This window comes from Euprymna scolopes, chromosome 35 (assembly GCF_053919585.1).
Source record: "Euprymna scolopes isolate OS-2025 chromosome 35, ASM5391958v1, whole genome shotgun sequence".
Taxonomy (NCBI): domain Eukaryota; kingdom Metazoa; phylum Mollusca; class Cephalopoda; order Sepiida; family Sepiolidae; genus Euprymna; species Euprymna scolopes.
In genome coordinates this window covers 35,488,534-35,514,254 of record NC_136516.1, presented here as the reverse complement: position 1 = coordinate 35,514,254, position 25,721 = coordinate 35,488,534, and the positions used below count along the sequence as shown (strand labels likewise).

The 25,721-nt window shown below is 33.3% G+C and overlaps 1 protein-coding gene across 1 annotated transcript in view; it reads right to left on the bottom strand.

Moving 5' to 3' along the window:
• The window catches only part of LOC145259601 (extracellular matrix organizing protein FRAS1-like), a 294,783-nt gene that overhangs the window by 191,978 nt on the left and 77,084 nt on the right, over window positions 1–25,721 (bottom strand). The window contains exons 12-19 of the mRNA XM_080117256.1: window positions 21,194–21,341; window positions 20,128–20,277; window positions 11,126–11,266; window positions 7,922–8,065; window positions 5,065–5,208; window positions 2,767–2,910; window positions 1,625–1,777; window positions 523–750 (exon numbers count right to left, since the gene is read on the bottom strand). Coding sequence (XP_079973382.1) covers window positions 523–750; window positions 1,625–1,777; window positions 2,767–2,910; window positions 5,065–5,208; window positions 7,922–8,065; window positions 11,126–11,266; window positions 20,128–20,277; window positions 21,194–21,341 — 1,252 coding nt within the window. The remainder of the gene's footprint in view (window positions 1–522; window positions 751–1,624; window positions 1,778–2,766; window positions 2,911–5,064; window positions 5,209–7,921; window positions 8,066–11,125; window positions 11,267–20,127; window positions 20,278–21,193; window positions 21,342–25,721) is intronic.

Here is a 25,721-nt window from a genome sequence, read left to right as displayed (position 1 = left end):
CCCTCCCCTCTTATTATCTCCTACCTTACCCTTTTTTTTTTCGTATTTCTTCTAAAACACTTCTTCCTAATACTAACAGCCACTTCTGTAAGATCTGACGTGGCTGTTAGATCGTAAACATGGTCCAACATCTAAAACATATGTAACCAAACAGATAAAACGGTAATAAAAAAATAATATATATATATATATATATGTGTGTGTGTGTGTGTGTGTGTGTGTTTATGTATGTATGTATATATTTGTAGTCATCCACATACAGTACTGTTTCGTAGTATCACAACTCATCAGTGTGGCTAGACTAGAACATCTGCCAAGCCGAGGAATGAACCTAGAACCATCGCGTTGATAGCCGGCAGTTCTATTCATAAAGCATTTTTATCCATATAAATCAAGAGAATAATACAGAGTTCAGGTTAAGATTGGTGGCAGGAGTCCACATTCATTGGCAGACAGAACTGGGTATGTCTGTACGTCAATAATACATTTTACTGCAGTTTCATTGGTTATCTGTTTATCAGAATTGTATTTTACTTTTATTTAATTTTTTATTTTGTGTTTTTTTTTTAATTGTTGTTAGATTGAAATAATGAAGACGTGGATTACCGTTACAGGTTGGCTGTTTTCCGGTCCGAATGTATTCATGTTGGGCACAATGGGTAACGCACTTACCACCGGAAAGGACCAAAGGAGTTCGACATTGTTGGCATGTTCTCTCGTCTGTACAGCTGAGGCAGTCGATCGGGCAATCTGACAAGAGAATTAACAGAATTAGTCTTTTCTTTTCTTACTTTCTTTCTTTTGTTCTTTCTTTTTTTTGTTGTTTGTGAGTTTCGATGTTTGTAGAAAAGAAGATTAATGGTGAAGGTGAATTGGTTGAACATTAAATATTAATAGGTTAGTATCTCGTAGGTGAGGGAAATCAATCTATGAGGATAAGAAATATGTACAGTAATAGATAAATAGATAGATAGATAGATAGATAGAGAGAGAGAGAGAGAGAGAGAGAGAGAGAGAAAGAGAGAGAGAAAGAAGGGAGATAGTAATTAAAAATTAATTGAACAGCGAGAAAGGTGACAGGTGAAATGAAATGATTGCGAAAGAAGGCCAAATATATATATATATATATATATATATAGAGAGAGAGAGAGAGAGAGAGAGAGGGCGATTGATAAAGAGGGTCGATTAGAGAGAAAGAGAGAGAGAGAGGTGATTGAGAAAGAAGACCAAACAGAGAGAGAAAGAGATAGAGAGAAGATAGTTTAGAAAGAAGGTTGATTAGAGAGAGAGAGAGAGAGAGAGAGAGAGAGAGAGAGAGAGAGAGAGAGTGTGTGTGTGTGTATGTGTGCGTGTGTGAGAGAGAGAGAGTGTATGTGAGAGAGAGAGAGAAAGAGAGAGTGTGTGTATGTGAGAGAGAGAGAGACAGAGAGAAAGAAAGAGATAGAGAGAGGACTGAACAAAAAGAGAAAAAGAGATGGTGATTGCAGAAAATTACTTAATGAGAAATAACTTGATAGATAAATGGAGAGAGAAAGAGAGAGAAAGAAAGAGAGAGAGAGAGAGAGAGAGAGAGAGCGTGTGTGTGTGTGAAAGAGGGGAGCAAAGGGAGAAACAATTGGTCAACCTCGACAGAAAGGATCCTGTAAATACTGCGTTGCGCTACACGAAGACACGCATTTGTCCGCTGCTGGTCTCTCTCTTTGGTCCACACAACGATAACAAATGCTCGCGTTTCCATTGGGGTGAACGTGGCAAAGTTTGCAACCGTCCCGGCACGCTGAAAAAACCGAAAAAAATTCTTTTTCACCTCCGGTTTCTGTTGTCAATCTACGTAGATAATTAGACATAGTGAAGCGAACAAGAAAGCAATTCTTAACATGGAGTGAGGGGCTTTCATGTTATCAGAGAGAGAGAGAGAGAGAGAGAGAGAGAGAGAGAGAGAGAGAGAGAGAGAGAGAGAGAGAGAGGATCGAACCAAGGGAGAGAAAGAGAATGAGAAAGACTACAGAACAAAAAGGAGGGAGAGAGAGGTGATTGAGAGGGAGGATAATTAGTCGATGTCTTTCTAGAAAGAATTCTGACTACAAAAATATCGGAGAAACAAATGCTAACATACAGAACATATTGAACTAAACCTAAAAACATAAAATAAAATAGACATACATAGTTGGCGATGTTCTTTTCGCCTCCCTAGTTCCTCTTTCTCACAGAAGAGACGTTGCGAGTCTATCTCTGATCTATCGTTATTTTCATGACAGGTGCTTGACAGAGCTTCAATCTATGGTTCCCTCTACAAAACATTCACAAAAAACACTCGTTTATCTACAACCACTGTCCACAATTCCTCTTATTTTGTTTTTGTCTAAAACTAAATGGAAATTCCATAAGCAAAATTTCTTTACTAGAACTACCATTTATGGAACACAATACCGCAAAGCTGCTTGCCAACTGACTACTACATGATCGCTTTCAACTCTAATGTGAACAATTCTTGTTGAACCGTCGTGTTAAATAATGAAATTTTGCTAAATTTCGACAGTTACCTATCATCACCTGCCATCTGACACCCATTAACCCTTATCATCGAGTGGCTTTTGGGTCTTGATAAGCGATGATCCCCGCCCCAGTAAGAAAAAGCAACAACATATAACCATTCCGAACATATAAGTATATATTTATTAAACATGTTTTAGTTTTTGTCAATACGCACTAATACCAAATATCGTGACTGTTGTTGTAAAATAGGTGGTCATTTGGGACCCTTACCTTTGCAATGTCCATCGTATGTTTGGTACTCCCCTGGGGAGCACGACGTATGACATTTGCCATCTCTCAGTTCAGATCCTCTGTGGCACGATAAACAATTGTCTTCTCTTCCACCCGCACATTTTAAACATGACGGGTGACAAGCTGAAAAATTTGACAGTAAATATATATATATGTCATTTATGTTATATATATATATATATATATATATATATATATATATATATATATATATATATATATATATTCAGTTTAAAGATGAATAATTGTAAATTATAGATGTGTTTCAAAAGGATTAACAAACAAAATCAAATTGAGTGTACGATCGTTTCGGAAACAATATTCATTCTATTAAAATTGACAATAAGCATTGACAATAATTGACAAAGGTTTTGTTATTAAATATAGTCTCCTCATCAGCAAAAAGAGGGATGGGATGGAGAGTTAAAGATACGAAAATAAAACTAGCATTTTTGTCGTAAGTAAAGTGGATAGTCCTTATTGAGTTGCGTCAGAAAATTTGTTTTAAAGTTCGTCAGTACATAATACACTACTTGGCTATTACTTGAGCATTGTTCTTTTAAAGTATTAATACATTAAAATAAACTTTGTTCTTTAGACTCCAGGTCTAATTTCCCTCATATATATATATATTCCTCTACGTAAAGATTGTGTAAATTTGAAGTGGAATTTGTACGTGTAAGGAGAAAGCAAAACGCCGAATTATTTTTTAAATAAATATTTTTCTACAATCACCTTAGTTTCGACAACATAACATCATCTTCGGGCATAGAAGCAGTTTGTGTTTTGGTTCATCTTTTCCTTTTTCCTTTCCCGTAGGGCGCGCGCGCGCGCACACACACACGCACACACACACACACACACACACACACACACACACACACACACACACACATATGTAACGAGAACGAATGTCCCGGGCATGCATCGTCCAGTGGTGGACCCCTCCAGCGTGACCAGATTCGCACTGGTCCCCGGAAAACATACCTCCGCTGCTCAAGGCACGTTAAACGTGCATGACCCCAAGTCCGTGTGGCAACATTGTCCTGTTCGGCCGTCACTCTGGTTTTATGTCTGTGTCTTCGTCGTCTGGCGTCAGGGCATACCTAAAATAAACTGCATCTTCACTTATGCCGGCAATCGAAAAACAAAGAAAAAACTCTGAGGTCATTTTCGTTTAAACCAAATAAAATAATTATTTGCAATCATTCTAGATTTGTTTAAAGTCATGTTTTCGTTATCCGCGCTTCGTGATGCAGGTTGTATACTTGAGATATCAGGTTAATTCTCTAGCTAAGAACAAGATCTTTCAAGTTAGTTCTTGTTGAGATTTCTGCCCCTGTCACCCCAGGCGGGGCGAGAGCCGATGTGTACGCTTCGCTCGCTGACCAAAGACTGCCTAAACCCTTCTATATCTTTTTCGAGTAGGCGATCGTTGTTTATATCAAAAGCATCTTCCTTCCTTTTCTCCATTATCTTCTATTCCCCCCTCTTTCTTCTCTTGTGAATTTCTTTTTCTATCCCTCTATTTTCTTATTCTTTTCCCTTTCTCTATTGTTTTGTGAACATATCTGTCAAACTAGCTTGGTGGTCTCTGAGTTAAAACACCGCGGGTCCCCGACTCCGAGCAGACATTTTGGAACCCAATTCTCGAGACTGTCCGAATCAATTACGTTAGTTAAAACTCATTCTCACCAGATCCAACTAGAAAAATAATATCCTTTTTTCCGCCATTAAAACAGATATCATGTCTCCCGAACATCTCATAAACGCCTGTCTTAATCTTTGACACAGTATCAGCACGCCCCCCTCCGGCCATAAGCATTCTTATCTTCACCTAGCTGAACGGGACACCCGGCATCGTCCGGTGTCCCGTCGCACATATATATATATATATGAGGGTGGTTCCAAAAGTAAAACTTCAACATCAAAAAAGTTTTTGTATACGTACGCTTCTGAGACAAAAATGTCATTAATAGCTACATCAGCACAAACTAGAAAACTCATCAACATTTCGAAAATACTTCATCCAGAGAGAAGAATCCTTATTGTACTACAAATGTCTCAAAGACAGAGTCAATAAATGACAACTTTAATCGATATTTTTAATTATTTTTGTATGATTATCTGCGATAAAGAAATAAAAGATATGTAGTAACCCCTTCCCCACCACACAAAAAAAAAACTTGGAATATGATCACGTGCAATTCGATCATCAAACCTCACGCTAATAGACAACCACAGAAAATATATAATCGACGTAAAAATGTCATTTACCCATGCAGTGTGTTCCATCCGGGTGGGTGTAGAATCCGTCAGGACAGTTAAGCATGCAATGGCCGTTGTGCAATATGGCATCATCGGCACAAATGAGACATTTTTGAGAAGTGCCAGAACATTTTAGACAACCTTGAGGACAATCTAAAATAATAATAATAATAATAATAATAATAATAATAATAATAATAATAATAATAATAATAATAATAATAATAATAATAGGAAAGAAAACGAATCATAAACAAATCTATAAAGCACATGTACTATGAAATAGCAGTAAACATTCTTATTCAATTCTCTACAAAATATTTGATCGAAAATATATTAAGCAACTGAAACTCAGTACTGGTCTCGACTGTAAATAGACACAGCTCCACCGTGACCTTCATAAAGAGAAGTCCTGTTCACCACGTTGGGCTTATTTGTTGATGTCACAGTGGTTAGTACTATATCTGGCGAGAAAGACGCTTCGAAAGGTACTGTTACACGCTTCATTTAGGCATACAATGGTGGTCATTTTAGTCTAACACTGAAATGGACAATAAAGTAAGTTTGTATTAATTTCAAAATAGTTCTGAATTTTTTGCATCGATGCATTCATAAAATCGATACGTTTATAAGATCGATGCGTTAATAAAATCGATACGTTTATAAAATTAATAGGTTTATAAAAGTCATCATTTAATAGTCATTTGTTTTAATCTTGGTATATCGTGAATTTCGATATAAGCAAAATAATAATCCTAGGTAGAAAAATTATACCAATAATGATTAGGATAACACAATAAGAGTCCTTGTACGAATTGTACAAAACAAGAATAATCTAATGAAGGATTATATATATATATATATATATATATATATATATATATATATATATATATATATATATATATATATATATAGTAAATAATTATAAGCGAGATAAGACACTGATAGAATTCAGATGAAAAATCCTGATAGATATTACTTGAAGTAATACTTTCAAGGAGATCCTAGCCAAAAAGGAAAAGCTCAATATTTAAGAATAGAGCAATATATAAGTTTCGTGGTTCAATTTTAAATTCTGAAAAAACAACAACATATAGAGACATATATTCGATTTAAGAATTTATTGCTTGACAAAGGAATACATAGAATGGGTTATTTTAATTTCCTTAATCGATGGATTTTCAACAATGGCTCATATCATCAGAGGAAATGAAATGCAGTTAGCAAAATGTTCAGCTGCGAATGGACGCTATTTTGCTTTTCAGCACAATTATTGAAAATAGTTTTTTGAGTGGTTGTGGATAATTATATGGAGAAAATACGAAACGAGAAGTTGATACAACCTGGGTAGTCCATTATCGGAAGGAGTCCAATGTCGTTTGGGGTTATAAATCCGGGTGGGCAGAAAATATGCCCATGGGAGAAAGTGATATTCCCATATAGCGAAAGCGTACTGCTCCTTATTGATATTCCGAAAAGTATACCGGGTAACCTTGTTCGTTGTTGCGTTGATTGGGTGTTAGTTGCTGTGGTCCAACGAAATTAGGTGGATATACCATTCCATTGTAATTATCCCCTTGAGTAATAGAATTTGAGCATTGAATTAAGTGTGCAATAGACCTCGGAATCAATAGTTTAGTTATCAAAATACCAAGGATAGCACAATAATCCTGGTGATTCGGAAGAGTCCGTTCGCAGCTGAACATTTTGCTAACTGCATTTCATTTCCTCTGATGAGTCATTGTTTAAAATCCATGGATTAAGGAAATTAAAATAACCCCTTCTATATATTCCTTTTGTCAAGCAATAAATTAGTAAATAATTATATATATATATATATATATATATATATATATATATATATAATATAAGTATATATATATATATGCTTATATTATATTAGTAAATAATTATATATATAATATAAGTATATATATATATATATATATATATATATATATATATATATATATATATATATATATATAAATAAAAATTACAATAAGTTTACTAGGGTAATCAAAATGGTAAACTTAAAATATATTATAAATATTAAAGAGTTAATATTTACAAGTAAAGTAAACTCAGCCAGATGTAAAAACTCAATAAAACCGAAAAGGAAATAGAGCTTATAATATGAACAAATGATTAATAAAACATGTTAAAAGACATCTTGAAAAAGAGTTAAAAACATATTTAATTTTAAAAAAAGGAAGCACAAGACAAGTGGATAGTCCTTTATATATATATATATATATATATATATATATATATATATATATATATATATATATATATATATATATATATATATATAGTAATGAAATCAAAAGGATGTAGTGTGTACCTGATATACGCAATGGTAAACTTCAATCTTATATAAATACCATTATCTATATATATAAAGATAAATTGGATTATTTCCTGTGTCATCCATACGTTTTTATGTAATAGCGATGCACGTGTTAGACACATTTATTCATCACGGGGCCACCACATCGAATATATGTTTTCTTGTGAACACAAGGGATAAAGCGGGACAAGAGACAATGATGAAGATGCAGCAATGAAAAAAAAGCCCCTCCTGCGTCAACATTTATTTTGTCCAGATGATGAGGAGGAGCAGGAGGAGGGGGAGGAGGAGCCAACTTTAACACGGCTCGTCACAAATATGCACAGTTATCTCAAATTCAAACACACACACGTGTGTCTATTGACTCACAACCAATCGTCTAATTCTCATAAAAGGTTCTAGCCGACCATAAGTTCTTCCACCAGGCAAATCCTCCAGGATAAACAACTGTTTCCGGTGCTATACTGCAACATAAAAAAGGGGGGTGGGGGAGAATAAAAGTCCACTCACCTACACAGTGATTGCTTTGAACGAACATCGATGGCGGACAGTGGTCAACGCATCTTCCTTTGTAAACCATCTGACCGGGAAGAGAACACGACAGACATTGTTCCATAGCAGGCCCAATACATGTTCGGCAAGACGAGTGGCAAGCTATTAAAAATAACTTCAAATTAGTTTCTCTTTGCAACAGAAAGAAGAGACACTGTAAATTGAGCTTATAGGAAAAATATGAACTCATAGAATTCAAAAATAAAATTAATTTACATTATTTGCATCATTTAGACTTTTATTGTTATCACATTTCGACCCATATAACCTCCGACCTTCTTCAAATATATCTCGGGATATGAACAGAATTTGGAATGGTATTCTTTATTTAATCGTTTGGGTTAGCATGCGCTAGTTCCGTTAGCAAGGACCCGCGGTGTAACGGATACAGTACTAAGTAAAATTCATTTCTAAGATATACTCTTCTGGAGGTAGAAGGTTTAATCCTCAGTGCGGACGATACTAAAAATACAATTACGAATTACTTAAGACTTCTACTCGGTCATGGCTGACGGAACGAGGTCAAGCTAACCTAACCTAACCTCATAAAGATTCCGTACAGATTCCGTACAGATTCTCGAGTTAATAATATGGGTTTTGGGGAGGTTTGTTACCACCCAAATTTCGGGTGATGACCAATGGTTGTTGAAAGATGTCAATGGTAAACGGCCGTTGCGATAATACAAATTAATTTGCAAAGGTTATCAAAAGAGGTGAAGAGTACTTGAAATCTGGGGAGACTTGTCAACCAAACTCCGCAGTTGTCAGTGAGTAATCTCTCGTGACAACGTGTGTGAAAACTACTACTACTACTACTACTACTACTACTACTACTACTACTAACAACAACAATAATGATGATAATAATAATAAGAAGAAGAAGAAGAAAGTAAAAAAGTGCCAGGACTTGAAAAAAAAAAAAAAAAAAAAAAGAGATGAAAAGAATTGAAAGAGTTGAATAAACTGGTGGCTATGATGGGAGCTATGGGGAAATGTGACAAAATGATTTGACAAGTGGATTTAGAAAATTAGAATCAATTTCAAGTCAGCCTGGGAATCTCAAGAATCTTGTAGAAAGTGCTGAAAGACTAAGAAAAGAACATGCACATAACCTATGGTCATTTGTGACTGACAAACAATATGGATTTAGACAAGCCTGTTCCATAGCATACATCCTCATTGTAATCTCTGAACGTATATACCATTCACTGGACAAAGCGGGGGAGGGCAGAGCAATAGCTCTAGTTATATCTAAGGCTTTTGACAGGGTATGGCACAAGGGTCTCCTCAGGAAAATTAAATCATACGGTATCACTGGTAGAATACTTAACATGATTAAATCCTTCTTAGATAAGAGAAAAATCCAGGTTGTCCTCGATGGTCGTACATCTAAATAGTGTGATATAAATGCAGGAGTGCCTCAGGAGTCTATCCTTGGACCTCTATTGTTCCTAATATTTATTAATGACCTCCCCGATAAAACTGCCTCTGAGATGGGTATATATGCTGATGACACTACACTCTATAACAGGCATGACAGGAAAACAAATGAACACGTATCTAAAGAAATGGCAAAAACACTAGAGGATGACCTCCAATCTGCAGTGGAATGGGGACATAAATGGATGGTCACATTCAATGCTGCCAAGACTAAACTGGTTTCCTTCAATAATTACAAGAAACCTTCTCTGCCACCAATAGCAATGGCCAGTGACTCCCTGTCCGAGAGTACATCTTTCAAACTGCTTGGCCTAACGTTCACAGGAAACATGAGTTGGAACAATTATATTGAAAACATTGCTAGGGCCGCTGCGAAAAAGGTAGGCTCTTTCTACCGTGCTAGAAAACTACTTACACCTGAAAGTATCCTGTACCTCTATAAGGCCACCATTCGTCCATGTATGGAGTATTGTTGTCACATTTGGGCTGGTGCATCTGCTACTAGTCTCTCACTCCTAGAAAAGGTTAAAAAAAGAGTCGCCAATCTGATAGGCCCTGAACTGGCATCTAAGCCTGTTCTACAAGTATTTTGATGGTGAATGCTCTGACGATCTGCACACACTTGTGCCTCCACGACGTAGACACCGTCGACAAACCCGACAAGCAGCTAAATCCCACCCCCACACTGTAGAGATCCCATGATGTAAAAGATCTTTCTACTCCAGTAGTTTCTTCCCCAGAACCGCTAGACTCTGGAATTCCATTCCTGCTTCCCTAACTGTACTGACATGCAGAAGTTCAAGTGCAACGTGAACCGACATCTTGCTGCCCAAATCCCAACATAGTACCCCAGTAGTTGCTGCCCCTGATAGTAACCCTCTACACCAAAGTGGCAATGCTCCTTGTTTGGGGTGAAAATGTAATAAAAAAGAATAAAAAATAATAATTCATAGAAATGGAAAAAATATGAAACATGAAGAAAGTTAATATAATATCAATAGTACATGACAAGGAATACAAAAAAAAGTTGAAAATGAACAAGGAGAAATTGGAATCAAAAGGATGACTGAGACTATACAATAAACAGAAATTGTAAAAGCAGCTAAAATCTTAAGGAAAATCCTCAAATGCGGCAACTAAGCCCACTAATCAACCACATGGACATTACAACAAAAGTAAAACAAAATGAGGAGGTAATACCTACCAAAAAAGGCACACGCCTCGACTCGTGTCACAAAAAATAGTCATAAAGGATCGAGGATAAAAGGATAGAGAAGGGAGAACACTAACCAGACCTCCATAGGATGAGTGCGAAGAGTATTGGGACATTGGCTAGGCCTATTGTGATCCAAATTCCAGTGAAAAAAATGGTCATAGCCAACGAGAAAACAATGGCAAGAGGTTGGTGCAATAACGCAGAGTCACTTGTAAAGGTTATCGAAAGAGGTGGGGAGTACTGGACATTTGGGGAGACTTGTTGTAATCCAGATTCTAGGGAACACCATTGGTTGTTGTCAGTGAATAATCTTTCATGATGGCTTGTATGAGAACTCCTAGTGAGTACAAATAGTAGTAGCAATAATAATAATAATAATAATAATAATAATAATAATAATAATAATAATAATAGCAATGTGAAAATCAACTCCTCAAAATCGGAACAGAGCCGAATCAAGTACATGTATGTATGGTTACTGGTAAAGATAATAAGTAATTACTTACATTGACACCGCCAGTTTTGGAGGTTATATCCTTCAGGACATTGGGAAACGCATTGTCCTTCCAAATAAAGCAGACCTGACTTGCATTCACTGCAGTAGTACGGTCCCCCTTTCGAACAACTTAAACAGCTCGCATCGCATTCTGAAAGAAAATGAAACTTTGTCAAAATCTGGACCAAAAGAAAATCGCCTCGTTAAGGCGTGTTGAGAAACATTTAAAACGCTTTAATAATTAGTATACGAAAATATAATTGTATGCGAATTTTTCAGTATTTACATCAACATTGCTCAATACATAGGTAGAGCTAGGTAGTAAGTTTTAAAAATATATATGGCAATTAAACTACACAGAATATTCCGCATTTTATTCTTGGGAGAATTCGTCAGGCATAAGCCTCCTCCCGAGTTTATATATATATATATATATATATATATATATATATATATATATATATATATATATATATATATATATCTTACATGTACCAAAATATATTACATGGGCTCATGTATCGTCTAGTGGTGTATATAACAGTGTCTTTAGTATCTAATTAATGCATGTATACAGAGTATAGAAATAATCATTGTGTCCTGTATGTATATAAAATGTTCTTTATGAGTGCGACCGCTTCTTCATATATATTTTATAGCTTACTATATATATATATATATATATATATATATATATATATATATATATATATATATACTCGGTTTTTTTATTCAGAAGTAATGGACTAGTGAATTCAACGAGGTTGTTAGATAGTGCTCAATAAAAAGAGCTGATAATACTTGTTTATTGTTATATAAACATGTTTACATCCCGCTGCTACAAACAGCCACTTGTTTCAATCAAACAACAGATATCATCAGGCAGTGACTTGACTATTCAAATGTTCCATGAATAATGGTTTTTTTTTTTAGGTAGGAACTCTTTAAAGATTGGAGTTAAAAAAACTTTAAAACACAGAACTTTAACTATAAGATGTAAAGAGGGAGGGGCAATCTAAAGAAAACTAAAAAATATAATGGAGAGAGAATGATGAGGAGGAGAAAAAAGAAATAGAGAAAGAAAATAAATAGAGAAAAAAATATAATATGGAGAAGAAAAAGAAAAAAACGATATAAAGGGTTATTATAAAGAAAACAAGGGCTAGAAGAGAACAGAAAGAATGATGAAATATAGTTAAAGAGAGAAAGAGAGAAAGTAAGAATTAATAGGAAGTGAAGCTTAAAATGTTGAGAGGATATAGAAAGGAAAAGATCTGCGTGTCAACTAATTTATGGACAATTATACATTTCAATAACGAGAAGCGGTATTACAACACAGACAAAAAATACAATCTTAGCGTTAAAAGTGTACATGTCAAAAGTGACAGCGAATGTAAGCAACCAACATATTTATCATCTCACATACGTCCACGAGCAATATCAACGCAGTTTAAACATACGTCTACAATTAATTAAGCCCTTTATACTAAATGATATTAGTTTAAAGTTTTCACGTTTTTATTAAATAAATATATAAAAATAATGATAAAACAATATTAAAATTATTATTATTAATAGTAATAATACAAATAATAGTAATAGTAATAATAATAATAATAATAATAATAATAATAATAATAATAAAACAGAATAAAATTAATATTTATTATCTTTTTTATATAACATATTTAGCCATAAGAGGGGATTGAAGAAAGTAAATAGGACTAATAATTTGAAAGAATAATCTACTAATATTTATGTATATAAAAAGAATACAATATATATATATATATATATATATATATATATATATATATAAAGGTGTAACTCCATACTATTAAGTTGAAAGTTTTAGCTAGTTAAGTATAAGAATAAAGTCATATTAAATCACAAATTAACACATTCAAGACAGTATGACTAAAAACATAGATACAAGTACACTTACATATAAATACATAAATATATTCAGGCAAAAGAAGTAATTAAATCGACAAAATACTCAAAAGTAACAACACACAGGTAGATAGTAACAAAATTAAAAATAATAAAATACATATGTATATACCCACAAAAAACCAACTGACATACATGCATATATACATATATATATATATATATAATTTTATGCATACACATACATACATAAAAATACACAAATATATGCACACAGTCATATACTAATATACAACAACGCACACACACATATATATACACATACATAAATATATATAATTCACATAACACATATATATATAAATACATACGAATAAAAATTATTTGACAAGAGTACAGATAGATGCATACACACATAAAAGCATACAAATGGATTGAATAAACATTATTAGAGGAGTACACAACAAAGGAGGGTGTACAAAATAACATATATCTATATATATAAAAATGTAAAGTTGGTTCGTTCTAAAGAAATAAAACCATGTTTATACGTTACCAATTTATTTGAAATTTTCAGACAACCAATTTTTAGAGTCGAGGTATGTTTTTATGTTATTAAAATAAATTTACCTAATTAAAATTAAAATATTAAATAAAATAAATATATTTATTTATCGGTTCTGCGAATCTGTTCTGTTGATAAAACTGAACTTCCGGTTCGATTCATTTCACAGCCACGATTTGACGAAAGGTTTTATTTTCTGTTAACTCGATAAGTAAAAAAACAAAAACAAAAAAAAAAAACATATTTCATTTGTTTATCTTCAAAATTTTTTAATTTACACATCTTTTCTTTATTATATAAGGCCAAAAAAAAAGTTTGTTGCTTGCTTTTGAGTTGTTTTTTTTCTATATAAGATTACTCATGCAGAGAGTGATCCGTGCTGAAATAATGTTATTATTTAAAAAGTCATTCTTAACATGGGGAGGTAAGGATGTTTTGTACCTATTCTGTACTTTAACCTTACAATTGAATAAAAAAAAAATCGTAAAACGTTATTTAAACGTGGAAATATGATTTAAAAAAATAGCGCGGCTCTCTGCATTAGCACCATTTTTATTTATTGTTGTTGTTTCACGAATTTTCGGCCAACTATTCCTCTGGCCTTCATGAAAAGAAGTCCTTTTATAAATGTTCAGTAACTTTTTCCTTTTATTATTCTTAAAGAGTAAAACTTTTCTTATTCATGAAAGGAGTTAAGCCTACGTAGTGGGGCTGTCTGTGCTCACTTTTTAGTTACAACGTTCTGATAAATCAGTCACCCATTTTGTAAGCAATAAAAACGCGGTATATCAAAACAATAGAAAGTAAAAATAATGAGTCTCTACCGCATTTGTAAGTCAGAAATATATTTGTTTCTCAAAGAAAAAAAATAGAGAGAACAGGACTTTTTTTAATTGTTTTCATGAAAATAAAGTTTCGAGATTTTTATTTTTTATTTTTTTTACTTATCATAACAAAAAAAAAACACAGTTTGTGTGTTGTTTTTTTTTAATTGTTTTTGTGAAAGGTGAGTTTTTTTTCAAAACTTTTGTTTTGTTTCTTTTTACTTTTTTAAAAGTATTATAAATTTCACTAACATGCTGGAGAAATGTTTAATAATTTGGTATTTTTTTAGATTAGGTCCACCTCCACAATTTTCCTTTCAATGACGACATTTATAGGTTTCCGAGTATGCTGAACACGCAAATTGCATTGAAATTTTGCGGAAATAAATAGTTGTATTATGCATTGTATTCTTCGGCGGCCATCTTTTTACGTGCACACGCGCCATAAACAAATACACACACGTAAAAAAGATGGCCGCCAAAGATTACAATGCATAATACAACTTTTTATATCTTGATAACTACTTATTTCTGCAAAATTTCGATGCGATTTTCGTATTCAGCATAGTCGAAAACCATTTCAAGTCGTCATTTAAAAGAAAATTGAGGAGGTGGAGTGGACCTAATCTAAAAATTTACCAATAATTTTTAATCCCGTACGCCTCCTGATACATTGCTTCGTCAACATGCGACCATTTTATATCTCCCGAAGACACTTCCGTATTTAGAAAATAAATAAATAAATAAATAAATAAAAAGTGACCGATTTACCAGAACGTGGTAACTAAAAAGTGAGTATCCCTTTCAAATGTTGAAATGATTTTTTTTTTCCAATTTTTTTTCATAATCTGGTTAGTGTTCAATCAATAATAATCCAGTGAAAAAATTTCAAAAAACCTATCAGTATAGAAACTCCACCACGTAAGTAAATAAATAAAAAATGTTACGTGCGCATGCGTAGCAGTATCAGAATTTTTGTAGGAATTTTTGACACCCCTAACACGAAACTGCGAATACAATATAAACATCTCGTAATTTCTCTGTTTAAAGTGGGTTATTTATTTTATTTATGGATTATACTTCCAAAATAAACTATTACAGTTGTTTTAAAAGTAATAGAAATATTTTTTTTTAAACATTAATGAATTTTCCGAACTCAATATTTTTCAATTTTTAAACTCAATATTTTTCAATTTTTAAATTTTAAAAATCTATCAAAATTTTTCTATTGATTCTATTTTTACGATATTTTCAGGGTCAATGTGAAATTTTATGTTCTTTCCAATAAATCGAATATAATATTTTAGACAAACGTTTTTTTTTTAAATTCACGACCCCCCCATACCAATTTTTAAGTGTCTATTAAAAAGTAAATACTTAATTTAGTAACCCGAAAGTAAATAATTAATTTACTCACAAATTGAAGAGAAAAGGTCAATACATAATATATTCAAATTTAAAACAAAAAAAACATAGTGTTCTTTTAGAATTTTACCTGTAAAGTTTGAAGTTTAAAACCTTTTTTTTAAACCACGTTATTTGTTTTTTCTTTTTTTTTTTTAATGGCACCTTGGTCCTTGCCCCTTTGACAAAAAAATTAGGGCTTGAATTACATTTTTCGAGGAGTTATAAGCTTGGAAAGACAGGGGGTCGAATAATTCACGCCTCCCATTTTGTAAATGTCCCATAATAATTAATTTAGAACCCGATAAGTACATAATTATTTACTCACAAATTGAAGAGAAAAGATCAATGCATAACATAATATATTCAAATTTAAAACAAAAAAAAAAACATAGTGTCCTTTTAAAATTTTACCTGTAAAGTCCGAAGTTTAAAACCTTTTTAAAAAAAACACGTTTTTTTTTTCTTTTTTTTTTAATGAAATTTTGGTCCTTGCTCCTTTAATTGAAAAAAAAAATAGGGCTTGAATTGCATTTTTCGAGGAGTTATAAGCTTGGAAAGATGGGGTGGAATTATTCGCTATTTTCACGAAATTTCTGACACTGCTACTAGGGGGTACTAAGGGAACGACCATTAAATAATTCTGCGGGTCGCCATGGAACTCAACGCCCAAGGAGTATCAAAATAGTTTTCATGATCTGAAGAAATTTTTTTTCCGAAAAGTGGGTGATCACTTTTCCATCTAAATTTAACTTAAAATGAGCACCCACTTTCTGGCCACCTGAGGAAGGGGCATTTATTTTCGTGTTTATTGGCTTAAAGGTTTTTTTTACAAGGCAGTTTGGTACGCGAATGCATATTTAACAGTTTTCGTTTATGCTCACGCATAGCATAAACAAAGCCTACGTCTGTGAAATGGAAAATAGTCCCAGAGTTCAGGGGTTAATACCATGCAAAAGAAATCAAACAAAAAGACTTTTAAGCCAAGAAACACACAGAAAGAAAAAAAAAATAGCATCCATTTTTTTTCTATCGAATTCATTTGCTGTTTTTATTGAAAACTATTTTCCCCCGGATTTTTGATATAATTTTCCATTAAGGGCTGTGTGTCTCACGTTCGTATATAACAAATTTTTTTTTGTAGATTTTGGTGTGCTAAAAACGAATCTGCAAACCGTTTCCGTCACAAAAAAATAGTTTTTATGATATGAAGAAATTACTTTTTCGAAAAAGTGGCGATCACTTTTCCCTGTAAATTTAACTTAAAATGAGCACCCACTTTCTAGCCACCTTAGAGAGGGGGGATTTTTTCCCATGTTTATTGGCTAAACAGCTTTCGTTTATGCTTACGCATAGCGTAAACGAAGGCTACGGCTGTTAAATGGAAAATAGTCCCAGAGTTCAGGGGTTATTACCATGCAAAAGAAATCAAACAAAAAACTTTTTAGCCAAGAAACAGAAAAATGCCCCTCTCTCAGGTGGCCAGAAAGTGGGTGCTCATTCTAAGTTAAATTTACATTGAAAAGTGATCACCCACTTTTCGAAAAAGTAATTTCATGAGTGTCATGAAAACTTTTTTTTTTGCTACGTAAACGGTTTGCAGATTCGTTTTTAGCACACCGAAATCTACAATAAAATATTTCGTTATATATGAACGTGAAACGGGCCTTAAAGTGAAATAATACCGGATTTTTTTGAGCAGATTTGCCGTTTAGTTGTACAAATATCCTCACACCAGGTAATCACTAAAAGGGATTTTTAAAAGTCGTCACCTGTATCGAGCAAAAGTTTAAAACCACCGATTATATGCCAGCCTACATCATGGTAACATATATTGAGTGAGTTCCTAACAGTATTTTTAGTTTAAACTCATTTTCCCAAAATTTCCCCAAACTTAACATGTTCGATACAGTCTGCCGCCATTTGTATTTTTCAGATATACCGATAAACATTGAATGTTTTTGAACCGATTATACATTACATAAAAACACTAAAATCTTATCCAGTTAGGTAGAACACTTACTTTTCTTGCCTTTGATAACATTTATTTGTTATATATTTATTTTTTGACAACTTCTTTGTATCTGTGTTTAGTAATATAAACCCTTTTCATTTAATGTAACGTTTAGTCGGCTCGAAAAACAGTGTTTATTTGTGTATTTGAAAGCTACAAATGGTGGTGGACACTGTTGATTACTTTAAGTTAGAGAAAGTGAGTTAAAACTAAAAAAACTATACAAAATACTGTCAGAAACCTATCCATTATGCCAGCCTATGTCATGGTAACATATGTTCGGTGAGTTTCAGACACTGTTTTGTATAGTTTTTAGTTTTCAACTTACTTTCCCAAACTTAACGTATTCAACAGAATTCGCGACCATTTCTGTTTTTTGAGCCAATTAAACATTTTACATTACATAAAAACACTAAACAATTATCCAATTAGGTAGAAACGTAAATTACCTTACCTTTGCTTTCATTTATTTGTTTTTGGACGACTTTTTCGAATCTGTGTATAGTAACCCCCCCTCCCCCCACCATCAACCAAATATTAATTACTAATTCACATTTTTTAAAACAACAAAAAAAGCATTTAGCGTTTCAACATTTTTGCTACGTTCGGCTTCATCCACTGATTGTTGGTCAAGTCCAAAACATGAATGATTGACAGAAACTCTCGAGGATCCAGATCAAATTCTGCAAGAGCACCATTTTTTTCAGTTTCGCCTTCTTTTTCACTTTTTGCAGTGGATTGCTGTATTAATATAAGAAACATGCATTTTCTCTTTTATTAAATTTTTCCATTACACCAAATTGAGCCACTGCAACGCGTGGCAGGGTACAGCTAGTATATATATATATATTTATACATAAGTACACACAATCATAAAATAAACACATAGACACACAGGTATATAAGATAGGGGAGTTATGAATGAAATCAGGCGAGGAGAAAGTATATTAATAGTATTTTAATAAATTATAGAAATCAGTGACAATTTTAAATTTATTTAAATTTTATATCTAAACTAAATTACTTAAAATATGGCTTTTATAATGTTTGCAATTAAAATCTAAGTTATTAAGTTTGATCCATGTGGAAGAACCTCTATCTAAAATTTCAAGTGTTTAGACCCTAAATTGTCGGAGGGGTTTGGTAGAGTTCTCAAAGGACAAATCGTTGAACTTTAACCCTTAATCGCCAAATTTCTGGTCGAAAACCTATCACATAGATTTTCCCAAATCTCAGTACCCTGTATATCAAATTTCGAGTCTGTAGACTGAAAATTAACAGAATTATTGCGAAGGAAAATGTACACAGACACACAGAAACACAGACAGACACATAGACACACAGACACGTTCACTTTTATATATATACTAGCATGGGTGATCGGCGTTGCCCGGGTGTTTTGAGGTGTATGCTGAGTAAAAAAACAAAAAAAAACACGGTAAGTTTTCAAAATTTTGACCCTATTACGACCTCTTAACATTTATTGCTTTGGGCTCAAATAAAATTATTAAGTTAGATCCATGTCCAAGGAACCTATATCTAAAATTTCAAGTGTTTAGACCCAAAATTGTAGGAGGAGTTTGGTAGAGTTCTCAAAGGACAAATCGTTGCACTTTGACCCCTTAATCGCCAAATTTCTGTCCGAAAACCAATCACATAGATTTTTCCACATCTCAGTACCCTGTATATCAAATTTCGAATCTGTAGGCTTAAAATTGACAGAGTTATTGCGTTGGGAAATGTACACAGACACACAGACACACACAGACACTTTCACTTATATATATATATGTGTGTGTGTGTGTGTATGTGTGTGTGTGTGTGTGTGTGTGTGTGTGTGTGTATGTGTCTGTGCCTGTGTGTGTAGGTAAGTATGGAAGGGGATTTCTTCTACAACGTACGTGCGTGAAGGCCTTTCTTTCTTCTTCTGTCTGTGTATATAACACTCTATCTTTTTTTCTCGTCGTCGTCTCTCACGACTAGCTAACCATTGTTACTGTTAAAGGTGCGCTCGGTTGTTCCATTATAAGAATTTTTTTTTAAATTACTGATCGTTCATTTTGAATTAATAATATTACTGATCGTTTGTTTCCTTTTGAAAAAAATTATTGATCATTTATTTTAATGTTAAAAATTACTGATCATTTACTTGAATAATAAAAAAATACATTCATCGTTTGTTTTCCTTTGGAAACTTATCGATCGTTTGTTTTCATTAAAAAAAAATATCTCTCTCCAAGTCACATGATATTGCTTGACCAATCAGAGTGGCTGTATCATTAGGCTGTACTTTACTAGTTAAAGGTACTTACTTTTACACAGTTTCCCTGGACTTCCATAATAACCCCGAGGACATTTCTCCAAGCATTTTCCGTCTAACACGAACTGTAATGGGTTGAAACATTTAGTGCAGACACTTGGCTGGTCAGGTATGCATTCCGTACACTCAGGGGAGCATTCATCTGAAGGTGGAGAATATTTCAAATTAAAGAAAAATAAATAAGGATTTAAAAAATAAAAAATTAAAAAAACAAAACAAAACAAAAAACGACTCATGTGTCACCACTGCGAATCGAAACTAAAACGTTTATTTTACGATGTACGTTTTCCTTTGATGTTAATGACTGACCTATGAAGACATGTTTGCTGGAAGGCTAAAAATTAAAACATGAACCAATAGCTATTACGTTACGCATGCATATTCGTAATGCTATCGTACGACCTTTACCCGGCAAATTTTATTTGCCTACCAAACTCCTCTGTCAGGTTTTAGTCTACAGACATGAAACTTAATATATACAGTATTCGAACCCATGCGAAACTTTATATTTCGGTTTTAATCGGGAAAATCAACGAAAAAGTGTAAAAATTAAAAAATTTGCAAGGTGAAGTTCGAACGACTGCAAAACGAATATACATGCGTAACGTAATAGATATTGGTTTATGCTTTAATTTTTAGCCTTGCAGTAAGCATGTCTTCATAGTATAGTCACTAATGCCAAAGGAAAAAGTAAATCGTAAGCTAAACGTTTTGGTTTCGATTCTCGGTGTTAGTGCACGAGTCATTTTTTTATGTATTTTTTTTATTTTTTAAAACTTTTTTTTAATAATTACTATATATTGGGTCTTATATAGTATAATAATAAATACGAAATCTGCATTAATTAAAATATCATATTTAAGTATATTTTACAGTTGGGCAATGCCGGGCGACCTTCTAGTATATATATAATTTGAAGTTTCTATTATTAGCATTAGTTGTCAATATAGTTAGGTCAGAGAAGAGTTCTAATAAAGGGATCTAACGTATATCTGACCTTTACAGGACGTCTTTCATTGTATACGGGCACTTCGCTTTTGTGGAAAAGAAATACGTACATGTCTGGCAGTATCCACAGCAGGAAAGTTCCGTCGGTACGCGATATGCATTTGCCGGGCAAACAGTGCAACTTTCTTGGTAACAAGAAACGTCGCCATTGTTGCAGCTGCACGTGGAGCAGTTATCTGGATACCAGACCTCACCTGACTAAAAAGAAAAAAAAAGTAATTCAATGCAAATCTTAATAAAAGAAATAAAAGAGAATCAGGGAGTATTCATTCGTTGAAGTTGCCACACTCATCAAGAACTTTGATGCCAACAAAGCAACTGGTTCTGATAATACTCTAGTAATAGAACAAAAAAAAAAAAAACAGCAAACGGGACTAGCAACCATTCTTGCAAGCCTGTTCAATCGATGGCTAAAGGAGAAATGCTTTCAAACACCTCGGAAAACCTCATTATTCTGCCCAGTATTTTAAAATGCTAGAGATCGGTCTTCTACATCTCAGTATATACCGATTAGTCTTCTATATGTCATGAGTTGCTTGAATCTGTATTAAATAGAGAAAGTGTCAACAACCTCAGCTAGTGGAAAGCAATATGGTTTCCGTCCTGCGAGATCTGCAGCTGATGTACTTTCACATAGGATCAGTGAATCTCTCGACGTGGGTTTCCTCTTAAAAGCATTAGCTCTTGACACCTCAAAGGCATTTAATGTCGTTTGGCATAAAGGTTTACTTCACAATATTTGCAGCTATAGAATATCTGAAAATATCTTCTCAACCATCAAATCTTTTCTCCTCGATAACTTTATGCAAGTAGTCGTCGATGGCCAGAAGTGCAAAGCTCAAAGCATCAATGCTGGCGTACTTCAGGGATCAATCCCGGACCCAACTCCCTTTTTTATCTTTATCAATGATCTCCCAGATAACATTCTAAGTTCGTCGACATATACACAGATAACATATTTAACAACACCTCAAAGGCCAACAATGACCAAGATGTCTTTGGGTCAGTCTCCTTGGATCTTGAGCACGTAATTCAATGGGCCAAAAAGTGGCTGGTTTTAACGTATCCAAAACCAAGCTTATATCCTTTCACCATAAATTCTCTGATATTCACTTTACCCCGATTGACATGAATGGCTCTCGTTTCAAAGAAGTTTCCTGCTTTGACAAGCTTCTCTGTTACCTTTATTCTTGATATGAAATGGAAAACTTACATCAAATCTGTTACCAATGGTTGCGTCATTTTACCAACCTAGAAAGTATAAAACTCCCGACACAATCCTCTACACGTAAAAGAGCCAGATAATCATAAAATAGAGTACAGTTGCCATATCTGATAGAGAGCTTCTCGGAACACACTACTCTGTATTGATAAAGTTCAAAACTAGTTTTGAAACCTAGTAAATGATACTCTTTTCTCTTCCTTGCAAGAAGAGAGATTAGTTATCTTGTGAGATTTGCTCCTTATCTTGAGTTGAGCATGTTGGGAAGTGATACATGATATACCATTGACGTATTAAGTGATGCTCTTTATGTAAACAAATCGAGCTTAGGTATTCGGACGATGTGAAAACATCGTTAATTCACTACCCGCAATGCAACTGCCGATTAGCGTAATGGTCCGAAGTCTTGACTGTTGTACGGGCGGTCGAGTTTCGATCTTGCCTTGAGGTAGTTGCCTGTTTAGCGCACTGATATATATATATATATATATATATATATATATATATATATATATATATATATATAGTGTTTCGTATTGCGACTAACAAGTCTGCAAAATTATGTTATTGCTGCATATTTAGTCACGTACTCATCAGATGTTTACCTTTAAAAACTTATAAAAACATTACGTTGGACAACTTACATGGTTCATGTAACCGACACACTCTACCATTCCTTCTTAGTTACACACACACACACGCACACACACACACACACACACACACACACACACACACACACACACACACATAACTGATTCAGAAACATGAAAAACAACTTAAAATGATATATCAAATTCTAATAGAAAGAAAAGTGTAAGGAAAACACAATCAAGATTAATCAATGCGTTTATATTATATCTAACTGTAAGTTAAGTGCAAATTTATATAGACGACAAGCTATTAAAAAAATATGGTCGATGGTTAAAGAAGGAAACAACGCAATGTAGGTATAAAGTACCCTATTAAATAATATTATCTAAAGAATAAATATATATATATATACCAACGCGATGTTGTAAGTTCAATCTCCGGCCAGGGAAAGGTGCTAGACTAGTCGTAGGGATGAGTTGTGATACAACGAAACAGTATTGTATATCGATGACTATATATATATATATATATATATATATATATATATATATATACACATCCACACACATATACACATACATGTATATATACATGTCTCTATGTGTGTATGAGCCACCTTTTAATTACCATTGCTCCCAGGTCCACTCTGACCCGGAGTGGTAGTACCTGTTAGGTTAAATAGAAACCGACGTGAAAACAACAAATATATTCTATTAAAAAATTTTTTCTTTAAAATCTTTGGATTCGGCATTAAATAACCCGAAAAGGGTTGATATGCCGTAATACAAAAACAACAAACCAACCAACCAACCAACCAACCAACCAACTGAATGACTGTGCGTGTGTGTGTGTGTGTGTGTGTGTGTGTGTGTGTGTGTCTGGTCACGAATAGGCTCCTATATGGTTGACTATTTTAGAAAACTGATTACATATAATGATGGATGTATCGAGACACAGGAATGAGTATGTTTGATCTGGCAGAACGGTGGTTCATTAAAATTGTGGGGCCTGCGTTCGCGCCTGGTCCACAAAGTATGGAAATAAAAAAATTTAAAAAAAAAGTTTACAAGTGTTTTTGATATAGATGTACATAAGAATACTTTGATAAGTATGTTTTAACTTAAATAGGGATGGTATAATAAAATTCTGGGGTCTGCGTTCGCGATTGGCCTCCATAGAATTGAAATAAGAACAAACTTTAATAAAGATTTTTCATATCTATCTGCGTAAGTATACTTTGATAGTTATGTTTCAGTTTGAAGGAATATGTTATAATAAAATTATGGGGTGTTCGTTCGCACCTGACCGCCATTGAATGGAAATATGTCACAAAGTTTAACAAGGTTTTTTTTATATAGATACACAGAATATTGTGATAAGTGTTTCAGTGTAAACAGGTATGGTATAATAAATTATGAGGTTTATCTATTTAATTTTTCGTTTCATCATATTTTGCTTTGGTTTCGATACCCCTAAATTAGAAGCTATCTCTTTACATCCCTTCCTATCATACTTTCATAAATCAGAGTCCATTTTCTGTAGGCTGGTTTTGAACCCAGTCAACGACGGGTACTTTTGCTAGTGTGTATATATATATATATATATATATTATTATTATTATTATTATTATTATTATTATTATTATTATTATTATTATTTATCGAAGGGTAAACAGTTACATTTGATCGCTACAAACAGCCATCATTTTCTGTCAATGAGACTTCGTCAGGCGACCCCGAACCATTTGACGTTATAGAAAAAAAAAGACTTTCTATAGCGTCGAATAGTTCAGGATCGCCTGACCAAGTCCCATTGATACAAACAGATGGCTGTTTTTAGTGACGAAATGTAACTGTTTACCCTCGAATAAATAATAAAAATAATATTTTGCTCTTGTTTTCGAGCATTATCTAACAACCTCGTTGTATTCGTTAATCAATACTTTTGAACATCCTAAACCTGAATATATATATATATATATATATATATATATATATATATATATATATATATATATATATATATATATATATAAAGCTGAATGTGTGTGTGTATGTGTCTGGTCACGAACAGGCTCCTATATGGTTGACTATTTTAAAAAATTGATTATATATAATGATAGAAGATGTATCGAGACACAGGAATGGTTATGTTTGATCTGACAGGACGGTGGTTCATAAAAAACTGTGGGTTGCGTTCGCGCCTGGCCCGCAAAGTATGGAAATAAAAAATAAAAAAAAAATACGTTTACAAGAGTTTTTGATATAGATGTACATAAAAATACTTTGATAAGTATGTTTTAACTTAAATAGGGATGGTATAATAAAATTGTGGGGTCTGCGTTCGCGCCTGGCCTCCATAGAATGGAAATAGACACAAACTTTAATAAAGACTTTTCATATCTATCTGCGTTAGTATAATTTGATAATCATGTTTCAGTTTGAAGAAATATGGTATAATAAAATTATGGGGCGTTCGTTCGCACCTGACATCCATAGAATGGAGATATGTCACAAAGTTTAACAAGTTTTTTTTAATATAGATCCTCAGAATATTGTGATAAGTTTTTCAGTGTGAACAGGTATAGTATAATAAATTATGGGGTTTATCTATTTAATTTTTCGTTTCATCATATTTTGCTTTGGGTTTGATACCCACAAATTCGAAGCTATCTCTTTACAACCCTTTCTTTTCATAACCTATCATACTTTCATAAATCGGAGTCCATTTTTTTTTTTATTCAATTTTCACCCCAAACAAGG